This window comes from Diorhabda carinulata, chromosome 8 (assembly GCF_026250575.1).
Source record: "Diorhabda carinulata isolate Delta chromosome 8, icDioCari1.1, whole genome shotgun sequence".
NCBI lineage: Eukaryota > Metazoa > Arthropoda > Insecta > Coleoptera > Chrysomelidae > Diorhabda > Diorhabda carinulata.
The window spans coordinates 9,196,802-9,210,991 of NC_079467.1; the positions used below are offsets into that span (position 1 = coordinate 9,196,802).

Sequence of the window (14,190 nt, forward strand, 5' to 3'; positions counted from 1 at the left end):
TTTGCTTCAAATCTTCATTTGTATCTTCTTGAAATGCAATCAGTCTATATTCGTGATCCACATCTGTCAATATAAAATTTCAAATTGAGATCAAATAATCATTTTTCTAACTAAGTATAAAATGATATTTTTTTAAATTACTACATGATATCCCATGAAACTTCAAGATAAACATCAAAAATAATGAAGCAACTTTCTAAACTATTGAGATCAAAATTTCTTTCCTTATTAATTTTAAATACTTTGAATCGTTAGATACCCACTTGAAGATACTTTAATTTATATAAATTGAAATTTTTGGTACCTTAATATTACTCATTGAATATGAAATGCAATAATTTCTTTCCTTTATAACATGTTCACTATATGTCCAGTGTTATGTTACGAGAAAATAAAAATTTAACTTGTAACAACTACAACACCCAAGAAGAACAAAACAAATAATACATATTTCCCTCTCTGTAGCCGCCAGTCATTGTTAAATATGAGCAACAAAAAGTCCAAGAGAGTTTTTACAGTTGATTCGGTCGGTCGTTCGATCGGCATCACACAATATCATATCTTGAGGAACAAAAACTTATGTTATGCACTAAATCATAAAAAATGAAAACTGATATTTTGTATAGGAAAAGTAACAGAAAAGTATAATTTTTTAATGTATAATAATAATATAATTTATAAGAGATAAATAATCACTTAATTTTATTATAATTCACACAAACTACATAATATATGAAGTTATGGCAGTGTATAAATTCACTCTTCATACTTACTACTGATATAAAATGTTACCATTTTTTTATACATTTTTGTCAACAACTAATAGCTTCAGCGTTTCTTTGGTTACTCTCCACATTTCCAATACACTGCATCAAATGATTATGTATATAATGGTTTCAATTTCTTTGAAATATGTTCACAGAATCCCCAAACATGTATTGCACTCGGGTCTTCGTCAGAAAGCACATACATTTGGTTAATTTATACAACCGTTTCTTTTTTAGTAACACAGTATTCTTCGGCTCTTTCACTGTAATTATAATAATAATATCTTTATATTTTACTTTGGTGATCATTACTGTCAGGTTTTGATATCTTTAAAATTTGAAAAGAAGGTAGAATTAATGCTTGTTCAGCATTAGAAAAACATTTCATTCTTTCGACGACATAATTGTGACAATGGTTTATTACCATTACATACAAGTTGTTTTAGTTCTCCTAGTGCATTTTCAAATGGATATGCGTTCATTTCTGAAATTGGGCATTATTAATCTTTTTAATAAAAATTTCACTTCATGATTCGTTTCCACTGCATGTTTTCCAGATGACGCATTTCTACCTGTTGCATGAAGAAATAAGAAATATATATCTTCGGATAATACTCTTTTGAATATAACAGGTCCAGCATATATAATAATAAAAACTGAAATTCAGTCTCCTTAAATTTATGAATATGTGTTAGCGTTCTGGTGGTTCGTTGAAACTCAGTAGGTATTTGACATTGTAATGTTATGAGTAAACCAGATTTAATCGGTCCTACATACTTTTGCAGATTTGATTTTTCCCGTTAACCAATATTCAATAATAATTTTTTTAACAACTCCAAGATAAACTAAATCCATAGAATCTATAACAAATGTGTGTATAACATCAGTTCTAGAAATTTCCGTCTTCTGAGAATTTTTAATGATTCGAGAAGTGCATATGGAATAGGCGGCAATGCCCACTCACGAAGATCTTCGACTTCATCTATTTTTGAGTTCCATTTCTTGTAACTAAATGAATATTGGCAGAAGCATCATTCACATTATTGACAACATCGTCCATTCTTTCATTATTAGAATGATTTTAGACTTGCTCTTCAGAAAGAACTTCGTTATTTGTTTTTTCATCTTTGGTGAAATCATTAGCCATTTCTTCTATATTACATGATAAACTGTTGGTTATAGAATCATCAATAGAAGATTCATCATCGTTATTAAGGTTTTCATTGTCCAAAACTTGAATTTTATCAACCATCCTATGATAGCTTGATTGTTCACAAGTTTATTGCAAACATTCTCTACCGACCATATCTTGATTTAAGATACTACGATGTTTCGTTACTCTTTCATGAGTTAGTTTACGTGTTTTTTGCAATCTGCAATTTTTTCGTAACATCTCGGTGAAAAACTTTGGTAAAAACGACAAATAAATAACAGGATTATATTCTGAGCAATGTAAGTTTTTTTTATGAACTAAAATATTGGGAAGTTGATAGAATTCCGATCGCCCAGTGATTTTTCGTTATTCTAACATACGGTAATTATGATTCGATTACAATCGTTGTGATGAGTTATCTTACCAATGCCGGATTCAGGTAAAAAATGAATTTTTAACGATATATGATTTATTGAATGAATAAAATGTTAATATTCAATGCTTAAAAAATTCAAATAAGGTTATCGTTATAATTTTTATTATTATAATATTATTGAATTTTTAGAATATCAATACATTTTGTGTATTGAAATTATTATGTATTACTTTTTAGTCAAGTCATTTGATACAGTCGCTAAATTTAAGAATGCTGTTGTTTGTTAACAGTAACGTTAGTTTCATTTATCTACTCAACTCTAAGAATGTATGACAACTTTAGTAAATCGACTATTCCATCAGTCAAAGGCGGATCCGAGGGGTGGTAATGACCCTCCCGCTGAGCTAGTTCCACGACTTAGGTGGACCACTAATTGAACATAATGATTGAACGACTAAACTTCAACATATCATAAAATAGTTAAAAACTAAAATTTCGTTCTACCTATAATGTGTTTATAAGTGTACCTTTATGAGTATTGCGTTGTTTTGCGTCATACCCCTCGACATACCTCTAGCTGTTATGACAAATCACCACGGTTATGGAATATAAATAGGCTGCCTCATTCCGTGCGTGGTAATGCTTCTCTGGATGTCTTCAAGAGAAGATGACAATATGTACGTGTATATGTACAAGTTATTATGTGTTAAGTTTTTCAAGTGAACAATAAAGAATAAATATTTTTAAGTACAGTACTTACGTACATAAATAAAATACCTACTTTTTACTTGTATCTTTGTTATCAAAATTAAATTATAAGTTCTTGAATTGACCACTACTATGTGACCCCCTCCTGACGCCAAGCTGGAGTGAATAAAAAACATGGAAATACGTTTTGTAAAAATTTTAGAATCGTGAAAGTAATCAGAAAGGTTATCATACGAAAAAAAAAAGAAATTGTTCTTATAATCAGTTATACTAATCAGATTTAGAAGTAGATGAAATAAACTGAGAACAATAAGAAAAATTCTTTTTCCAGTAAGGTAAACCTGAGAGATTCCTTGCACCGACATGATCAGGAAGAACATTAATGCATTTTAAAAAGGGTTATCCTGATTTAATCTTGGTATGCAAAACGCCGAGTTAATCTGAAGAGAAATATTCTTTTTTTTCAGTAAGGTGATGCTAAGAGATTCCTTGTATGGTCCTGATCAGAAAAACCTGATGAAAATCAATATATTTTAAATAGGATTATCCTGATGTGATCCTACTATGGAAATCGTCGGGATAATCTGATGGAAAATATTCTTTTTTTTAGTAAGGTGATCCTAAGAGGTTCCTTGTATGGTCATAATGAGAAAAACCTGATAAAAATTAATGTATTTTACACAAGGTAATCCTGATACAGTCCTATTATGGACCTCGTCGGGATTACCTTGTGAGAAATATTTTTCTTTTCAGTAAGGTAATCCTGAGACGTTCCTTGTAAGGACATTATTAAGGGAATCTGAACAAAAATTAATTTATTTCGAATAAGGTTATCCTGATGTAATCCTAGCGTGAACCTTGTTTGGATTACTACTAATAAGATTAACCTTGTTTTAACCTGATAAGATCCTTATAATTTTAAGGAAATCAGGAAAAATTTCTAGTCAGGGTATTGTTTCTTTGGATGCCTTTGCTGAGCTAAAGCACTGTACTAAACAAATGCCGTCATCTGCTGTAAAGTATTTTTAAGTGGGGATTAGATATCAAATAATTCACGAGATGGCGGAAGATTTTTGTCTGTTGGCTTTTAATTAAGATAGATTGCTCCGCTGTGGAACACTCTCCTAGTCAATTGTTATATCAAAATTAAGCACGTTTGATAAGTAACAATGGATCCATTAATTGCGGCAACAAGTTAGTCAAAAGTAGAAGTTCCCTTTTAAAAATATTTCCAGTATAGAACTCAAGTTCTTTTTATAAAAACATAAAACAAAGTATTCCAGTTTCTTAAAAATTGGATTATAATGTTTGTTAACATTGCCCGTTTCATCCTTTCAATAAAACTATAGCAATGTTAAAGTTATTGTAATAATCACATTACATATCATAAGACAGTTTTTGATAACTAGAAATTCACATGAAAATAAAACTTTTTTATTAAAGTGTCATATAAAAGATATAGTATCTAGCTCCACTTTTTTTTTAGTTCTAGCTATCCCACCTCTATTATTCTTAATTATCTTCAGTATACTTAGTGAAGAGAGTCCTATATATTTAATAAAAAATCAAGAAATTGAACAAGCCGAATCAGTTTTACACAATTTGGGAAGAACACTAGAAGCCGCAAAGAAGGAAATCCTGGAGATTCAAAGTGGATATGGAAATAAAGAAGATACAACTATAAACTACAAAGAAATGTTCAGGTGAATTGATTACTTCTGTCACACATTCCATTTGTACCATTACCATATATCACAAGCTCACTTCCTTTTTCATAATCATAACATTATAGTTCTACAAATGTAGACATACTTACTTTTTTGATGGTATGACCGAGATTATTACCTACCAGGATCTTCTGTGACACTATGTCTGAAATATTTAGTTCAAATTCTAGTCACCCAACACGTTTTTGCCACATTCTTTATAACAAGGATCAATATTCTATTTTTTCTCTATTTTGAAGCTGAAAATTTGATTTTTATCAAATAATTTACCTTATAATACTCTGCATTTGAATTCTAGCTATTCAGTTATCGGTTATTGGCTTGGCTATTACATGTTTTCTTATATAAAAATTCTCATCTCAATATGATTCAGAGTAAGTTACTGAAATTCACATTTTTTCAGATAATGAATATTCCATTAGACAACATTGTCTCGTCAATTGATTTCTTGTGTATTGTTTTAAGTATGGGTTTATGATGTATTCGTATAGAAGTTGCTAGTATCATCACTGTTGGTTTGGTGTTTTTTGCCATTATGTTCCATAATATTCTTTACTTCACTTTTTGCCCATATCCCTTCTTTTCTCTGTCTTCAATAAGTATATAGTTTCACACTTTTTTCCAATATCCAATCTTTGACATTAGCTTGAAGCAATTCAATTATCCTGTCCCTACTTTCTATATACGATTTGGGGTAAAAAATATGGCATATAATTTTATTTAAAAGAAAAAAAGTTATTCTAAATTCGAATAACACTATTTGAAAGTAATGCATCGATTCTAACGTTCAATCTATGAGTGGGAACTTGTCATCTTCTTTCAAAATGGCTTCCATCTACTCTGTTAGGGTATCCTCAATGTTAGAAATGATGTAGAAACTTTGCTTTCTTAGCAACAAATAACTCGTTAATGAATTGGAGGCTTTGCGCATTCCATAAACGTTCCATTTTCCACTGGAAAACTTTTGAATTTACAATTGAGGCGTTTCTAAAAAAAACCACCATAGTCCAGCTTCCACTTTTTTAGGAAAGTGGAACAAAATTTTGGTAATATTTCAAATAACAAAGTAGTTTTTCCTTTTTTTATGGAGAATGGTTTCTTTACGGGAGTTTCTATGGAACTGAGGATTTCAATATGCAAAATGTTGAAAGAAATGTGTTTTTTTTAACAATGTTAAGTTGTAATAACTACCAAGAAAATTGACATCATTGTTAAATCTTTAGCGTCACTGCTATTGTCTTTGTTATTTATTTCAACTTCAGGCCCAGTACTAGTACTGATGCTGGACTGAGCAAGGTTTGAGATAATAGTGGACATTCTCGGGAACTTTCAGGCATTTAGCAAGATTTCGTATCGCATCACTAAACAACACTAAGTCTTTGTTGCTTCCATCTGTCCTGTTAAAATAATGCAACATCAAAGAAGTAACATCATTCTGGCCTTTCTTGCAGTTTCATCGTACACGAATATAGTTGCCGAATCATGCACTTCAAAAACATAGTACCAGAGCTGGCTGGCAAAAAAACATCACCAGTTTGAATGTGGGGCAATGGCAAATTTTGCATGTAATCAAAAGATAAGCGCGTAATAAGGCCTTGATTTGCTTTAAGTTTGCATTGCCTTTTTATCTTATAGAATTTATCAGCCTTACATAAATGATGTTTCGATACTAACACGTTCTTCTAAGCAAGTGCATAAATTTAGTTTTGATATAAATCTATTACAAATGGTACCCGTGTCAGATCTCGGCAATCCAAATTTAATATTAAATGATGTTATGAAAATTGACCAATATGCTTTGTAGGATACATTAATATGAAACTTCTCTAAAAACCTTTTATACATTGCTTTGACAGAAAGTTTCTGAAAAGTATAGTCTGTTTGGATCTTTTCTTAAATAATGTGATTGCCGAGTTTTAAATGACTGGATATAGGTTTTTATCAAATTCACTACAGGCTCCGATATTTTCTTGTGCCTATTATTATGCCTTCCTCCTATATCGTGTGGTGATTTACTTTCAAGCAAAATATTATTTTGTAGTCTTCGTACTCTCCCTCTAGTAACACCAAAAATGCTTAAAAACGCCTTAAAACATACTGAATATTCTTTGCCTTTCACTCTTATCTTATAAGAAAATACTGCACGATTTCATTCTGTCATTTCTTTCACCTGCATTTGGATCATCATCACTTGTATTACTAACTTTTCTTGATCTATAGCGAAGCGGAGCACTTATAGAAATTAAGTCAACTAAATAAGAATCTTGTTCATCTTTTGACACCATGTTATTAAAGTCTGTCGATTATTCTCGTTAATATTTTGAAAGTACTTTAAACGCGAACACCTAAAACAAAAGTACCACTCAATAATAACATGAATATATTTAGTTTTTCACATACATACAATCAGCGCCAGTAACTCTAGTCGGAACTTGTTTTCACACATGATTTATATGTGCCACAACACGTACTTTATTTTCCTTTATAACTGTTTCTTTCTTTACACATTTTACAAACAGACCGTGACAATGGTGCTTTTTGGAGGAATTCGGTTGGACTATGGCGATTTTTTGGCGGCATTAACTTCGTACTATAGTTCTTTTTGTAGAATCTGACTTTCCCGGTCAAACAGGTGGCCCCTAATTTATGGGTGTCAATTTAAACCGCGAAATCCGAGTTTTAGAACAATGGTCGTTTATGTAAGAAACGCATCAATTGTTTCCCTTAGATTGGAATGCTATTATTGCCTTACAACAGAAGGTAACAATGACTATGAGCTTGAGGCTTAACTTTCATTGACGAGATTTTTTAGATGTTCAATTCTTGGATAGTCAATATTCTGTTTGAATGAAAGAGTTTGTTTACTTTTTGTACATTTTCATTTATTGCTTGTTCTTAGAAAACTCATTTCAATATTTGAACTATTGATACAATTTGTGAATAGTCTTCAAAGTTGCTACATTACCACTAAAGTCAAATTTCAACTTTCAAAAGGTTCTTCAACACTTTTTTTAACTTGAAATTCAATTTAATATTCAGGTATTATTTATAACTCCTCACCACCAACACAGTTAACAATGCTAGTCTTAACATATAAGGTTATTAGACATACTAGTTAAAATAAATGCAGCATAAGCTCGTCTTTATACTTTAAACCTTATTCATCATTCAATTCTTTTTTCTTTGTTTTGTTGTAAATCATCTTCATTTTCCAGCAATTTGTTTCCTTCGAGGGTTACTGTGATTTTTTAAAATTTCAGAATTGTTTATTTTGCTTACGAATTTCTTCCATTTTATTTGGTTATCTATTCCTCCAATCTACCATTTTCTTTAAACTTTTAATTTATTGATTGACTGTCCGATAACATATCCAAGTTCTTGTAATGATCTAAAAGCACCGGCAAAGGTTCATTGAACCAGAGAGTGGCTTATACAAAATCCAATATGTATCATTCATAGAATACTAAATTGCTACATAAAATAGAGTAACGAGATTAAGAATAACTGTAATTAAGTTAAGTTACGAGGATATATTGAAAACTTCTTAGCCTACTATATAGTAGGTACGTATGGTGGGTATAGTATATAGTACTATATAAATATAGTATTACTCTCCTCTTAATTGGATACATTTATTACAGCGAACCTGCAACGTCCCTAGATCTTTCAAAAAAAATGTTTCTTCTTGCTCTGCAAACCAGACCTCCACAACTTTTATAACCTCCTCGTTGGAAGAAAACTTTTAAACTTTTTTTTCAATTGAGGAAAGAGATGATAGTCGGACGTAGCCAAATCTGGTGAATAAGAAGGGTGTTCTAGTAATTCAAACCCCAAATCACGAATTTTTTGCATGGTATCATCAGGCAGGAGCGTTGTCCTGCAAAAACAAAACACCTTTGGATAGTTTTCTGCGTTTTTTCTCTTCAATTTTTTCCCAGAGATTGGTCAGTAATGTCGAATAGTAAGAGACTACTCCATAGCAATGCCAAAAATCTGCAGCAAGAACTATTCCAGCAGATTTTTGGACACGAGACTTCTTAGGTCGCCATTTTATCGATTCTCTCATTCATAGTAACAATTCGGTTTAAGAAGTCTACATCGTTTTCACACATCGAAGGCGATGCTTCTACCCTTGCACACTTTTGGTTAACATTCAAACATTTGGGGATCCATTTTCTAGCAATTTTTCCCATGTCCAAATTGACGTGAACTATATGATGAAGTGTTCCTATGAAGTATTCAGTACTTCAGATATCCGTTTTAGCCCAATTTCGACGGTCTGATAAAATCATATCATGAACTCCATCGATATTTTCGGGGACTGACACAGAAACTGGCCTTCCCGATCGGCGATCATCTCCAATGGATAATTTACCTCTTTTGAAGCTTGCACTCCAATTTTTGCAAATTTTTCACGATCGCATTCGAAGGACATTGATCACCAAGGGTATTAAGCATATCTCGTAAATCTGCTTATCTCTTAACCCTTTTAAATACAGGTACTTGATGATGGCTTAAAACTCTAATTTTTCGATTTTCACAATTTCGGTGGATATCTTTTTTCTCTTTATTTATTGCGAATCTCTGATTTACTTTTTTGACGTCAAACTTTACACTGACACTAATAAGTTATTCTTCGTTGCTATGGTAACGCAATATTTCGTTTACGCATGTAACTGGTTTAGGCTAACTAGATATCAATACATCCTCGTGTGAATTGTGCACCTCAAATCGTTTTCAGTCTAAGGCAGGGGTCGGCAACCTTTCGAGTTGAGAGAGCAAAAAATTACAATTTACAAAATTGTTGTTAGAAAGCAATAAAAATTTTTGTTTTATTCATAAGAAAAAATATATATTTATTATTTTTTAATTTTAGATAATTACCTATCTTTCAAGTAAAAAAACACTTTCAAACATGATTCTAAATTTTCATCTGTTTGTTGGCTTCTTTACTTTACTTTTAATGATATTCTTGCAAGAAAACGTTTGCTTGCACGAATATGACGATCCGAAGATGGTCCGCACTTGAAATGTCAATTTCTTCACCTAACTGAAGCATTCTGGAAGACAATTCCATGCGATATAAGAATCTGTCCACTTCTGTTGCGTTACGTACATATATTTCTTCTTTACCTTCAACTCTTCTAACTTGCTTTTCAACTCTGTAAGTTTTCCACTCCCCAAAGCTTTACTTTTTCATTCGATCAATTGCATTTCTAGAGATACGGTTTCAATTCCTAATGGCTCAATGTAGAATTCATTAGTATTCACTATAATTTACTATGAATGTTAGAGTGGTTTTGTTGATTTTGAATTATTCAAATCTGTCAGCAAATTCATCTTTAATTTTTTCATAAGAGTGCTAAAGTAACTGTCAACAGTTACACTGGTTTCATCGCGATATTGCTTTAAATAGTGAAGCAATTTACTGCTCTGAATTTCTTCTTCAAACTAGGTTTTCTACCAAAGCACAGGGTGGGTTTCCCTTTCCTAGCAATTTAAAGTTCTGTTTTTTCAATTTCTCTGTGATATCCTCCAAAAAACAAAATTTTCGAAACCATTTGTCGCTCTTTATTTAAGGGTGATTAATGCCTTGTTCGTTCATTGAATGTATTTCTTCCACACAAGCACAAAGCAAAATGTTTTGAGATCTTACCTTTGGAAAGTCATAACACTTTATTATGAATAAGGAGGTCGGAATACTAAATCTTATTTTTGGTTAACAATCCTTTAAACTGACGATAGTATAGTGCTCCTTACAAGATGCTACTAACCAATATGATTGCTAAATTCATAACCTCAACTATTTTGGCCGAAAATTCTTAGACACAAAGCGCTTCTTGCCGTATTATGCAGTAAAATTTCAGAATTTCGTTGTATACTTTGCTCCAAAGAATCGTTGTTGCCCCTCAATTTTTTCTGCTTGATCCAAAATAATGGAATATTCCTTTTCTAACAGGTATCGCCAACTGACTACTAAAAAAATCGAGGATATGATAATTTTAATAAAGTAGTTGAGAGTACTTTGTGAGTCGATTCTTCTTCCTTTTTAATATTTTAGAGGTTATTTTAGTCCTCTCCGTTAGAGAGTGTGACGTGGCTATGCATACTTTTTAATTTTCAATTGAGGCCGAAATATGAATTGTAACAAGTTTTTAAATGGACACCTTGTAAATTAGATTATAAATACTTTTTTTATTTATAGATCAAAACCTTTTATCAAAGGGACAATTTCGTCATTGGGACTATTAATTTTCCAGCAACTATCCGGAATAAATGCCATAATGTTCTATAGCCAGACCATTTTTGAACAAGCCGGTACCAAATTGGCACCACAGTTTTGTGTGATTATTCTAGTGAGTGTACAATTCGTTAGCAGCTTCATAGTTTCATTTGTCGTTGACAGGTGAGTATCTTAAGATATACTTGATGCATAATACAGGGTGATTGAATAGTGTTATGAAGTTCAGTGCCTCCTTTGTCAATTTGAAAATTAGATTACAGCTATCATTTTAAAATTATTTACCATCTTACAGGTATTCCATCCATCAAAGTTACATTTCTTTTTATTGAAACTATATTTCATTGCATATTTGGAATCAGTTTGACACTCTTATTGTAATAATATGGGATGTGTAATACGGAGTATTTGAAAAATTATAACCAATTTTCCCTAACAATTGTAACAAGTTCAATACCCTGTATAATTTAAGAGAAATTCAAAAATGTAGATCTGTTCCGGCCAAAACATTCAAATAATGGTAAAAATTCTGGGAAATTATTTGTTTCGTTAATATTCATTGACTCTGATACAGGGTGAATCAAAATACTAATACATTATTTTCTCAATTTTTCCAAATGAATCACATCGAATTTTTGTGAGTGTCGAAAAGTACTATAGTTCTTCTATAAATTCTTCTATAAATTGAGAAATTATAAGAGAATTTTATTTGATCTACCATAGCCGTAGATACCTCATTTTATAAATTTATTATTTTTATTAATACTTCTAAATATATATATATATATATATATATATATATATATATATATATATATATATCTTATGCGAGAAAGTATTCGTTAAAAGGTAATCATTATAAATATACGCCGTTATTTAGATAGATGCACAAATTATAAAACGTAAATAGAGGAGTAAAATGTACCTGCCTATGAGGGAGTTTGGTTTAAGCAGGGTACCATACGTGGACTGAGCCGTCTTTGTATCCCATTCGTTCTTTATCCCTGGAAAAAGAAATTTCAAAAAAAAACCTGAAGGAAAATAAATTTTTTGCGAATAAAACAAAATAGAAAAAACATTTCAATTTCAAAGTATATTTATAAATAATAATGGTAGTCAGAGTCGTCTGAACTAGAATCATCATTCGATTAAATTATGAAGGGTTGTAAAGAGGGTGTTCAACACTGTTTCTCCAAAGCTCTTGGCGGTCTGCTGCTAGAACTTTCTTTACAAGTTCTACAACTTCTTCACTTAGTTCTGGAGACTGATTTTCGTATTTATAATTTTACGTTTGCCCATATTAACTCTATAGGGTTGAATAAGCAAAGGTAAGGAGGTAACCTGAGAAGAGTATTACCCTGTTCCTTGCACTGCTTGTCAATATAATAAATTTTTTCTAACTTAAAACTTTTAATAACGGTAAGAAATTCTTTGTTTGTTGGACCTTTTTTACGAGCGCTGACAGGAATAGGAATATTTTTTTCAGACATAAATGCTAAAATTTGAGCTTTGTTACCACTACTATTTGGTATCTTAAGGAGTTGCTGCGTATGGTAGGATGCGTCGTCCGTAACGATTAATGAATAGTGGAATGTTAGGTAAAAGCTGTTCATTTAACCACTTTTCAAATAATTCTGCTGTTCTATCTTCATGATATTCGCAGCACAATTTTTAGTAGATATTCTCTTTTCTGGAGAAGCTGCAATTAAATATTCGTCATAACAAAAATACTGGTTACGATTCGGTACGAGTACAAGAGTACAAGCCAAATTTGAAATTATCGTTTTTCTAATAAAAAAAAATAAATAGAACGGATCTCAATAAACTTGAACGTGATTTTGTTTGCAGATTTGGTCGAAAAATATGTTTGTTAATATCAGCCGTTGGAATGATAGCTTCCAATGCACCTCTAGCTATCTACTGCCATCTCAGGAGCTCCCAAATACATGTAGAAAGTTATTCCTGGATTCCAGTGTTAACACTCACTACGTTCATAATATTTTTCAATTTTGGTTATGGCCCATTACCATGGACGATTTTAGCTGAAATGTTCTCAACAAACTACAGGTCCTTCGCAGCAGCTTTTGTGTCAACTCTTTGTTGGTTAGTATCATTTTGGGTGACGAAATATTTTGGTTTGGCTGTAGCTACGTTTGGATTGGGAAACGTATTTCTATTTTCCACCTTTAGTTGTTTATTAGCTGCAATGTTTTCCAGTTTCTATGTTATAGAAACAAAAGGTAAAAGTTTGAATGAAATACAAGAAATGTTGGGTAAATGATTTGGGGTACAACAAACATCAAAACTGTATGTGCAATGAACAAAACCTTGATATAACAAAATTTTGAAAATACCAAATAATATGCAAATTGTATAATGTTAACAAAAATTGTGACAAGTTATAGTGTTCTACCTGACATCAGTTTTATTAGTTCAATTGATCAGATATTATATACAAATCTGATGATAGTTGGATATAGTGATAATAAAAATTATTATTCAAATATTATAGAGAACAAAAAGAATTCTTATAATTTAAACAACAAAAGTCGATTATTTTTCAATTCTCATAGGAAAACATTGGGAACATAGCTTTTTGTACTTTCCTTAGAAAAATGTTCAATTTTCTCTACACCTGTAAGAGCTAAGAATTACTCCTTTATCGTCTGATAAGATAATTATTTGATCTGAAATAGTGAAAAGAAGTTAATAAGTATTGTTGAGTCGATAGAGTAGTCTGATAAATTAACTTAAATCCGATCAAATGCAACTTCTTTCCAAATGGAAATTGATATTTGTATAAAAACTCTTGTTTTATTCAATACTGTTAAATGTAAAGTAGAATAAAAATGTACTGAACAATAATATAAAATTGAATAAATAAACAGTGTACTTCTTATATTCTAATAACTTTTATTTACTTACCTTTAATTATGCCCAAGCATATTCCATTGTGAAAGATATCCTTTAAATATAAAATATCAAGATGTATTTAACAAACATTCATTTATACGGTAGATCGTTTGGAAAGAGCTCTTGATCTTTTTTGTGATGTATCGAAAATTTACAAAACGATATACCCGTATGGTGTTGTAGCGACCAATCAAGTGTCGGTTTATACCACTTGCATGGTTACCAACCGACTGAAAGAAACTTCTACATGTCTGCATAACATATTGGAATTCACATTGCTATTCACATGCTTGGTCTGAGCCTAC

General features: G+C 31.2%; 1 protein-coding gene across 1 annotated transcript in view; it reads left to right on the forward strand.

Moving 5' to 3' along the window:
* LOC130897392 (facilitated trehalose transporter Tret1-like) overlaps window positions 1-13,871 on the forward strand; it is a 50,790-nt gene extending 36,919 nt beyond the window's left edge. The window contains exons 4-6 of the mRNA XM_057806223.1: window positions 4,491-4,707; window positions 10,937-11,137; window positions 12,821-13,871. Coding sequence (XP_057662206.1) covers window positions 4,491-4,707; window positions 10,937-11,137; window positions 12,821-13,253 — 851 coding nt within the window. The 3' untranslated portion in view covers window positions 13,254-13,871. The remainder of the gene's footprint in view (window positions 1-4,490; window positions 4,708-10,936; window positions 11,138-12,820) is intronic.
* The last annotated feature ends 319 nt before the right edge of the window (window positions 13,872-14,190 follow it).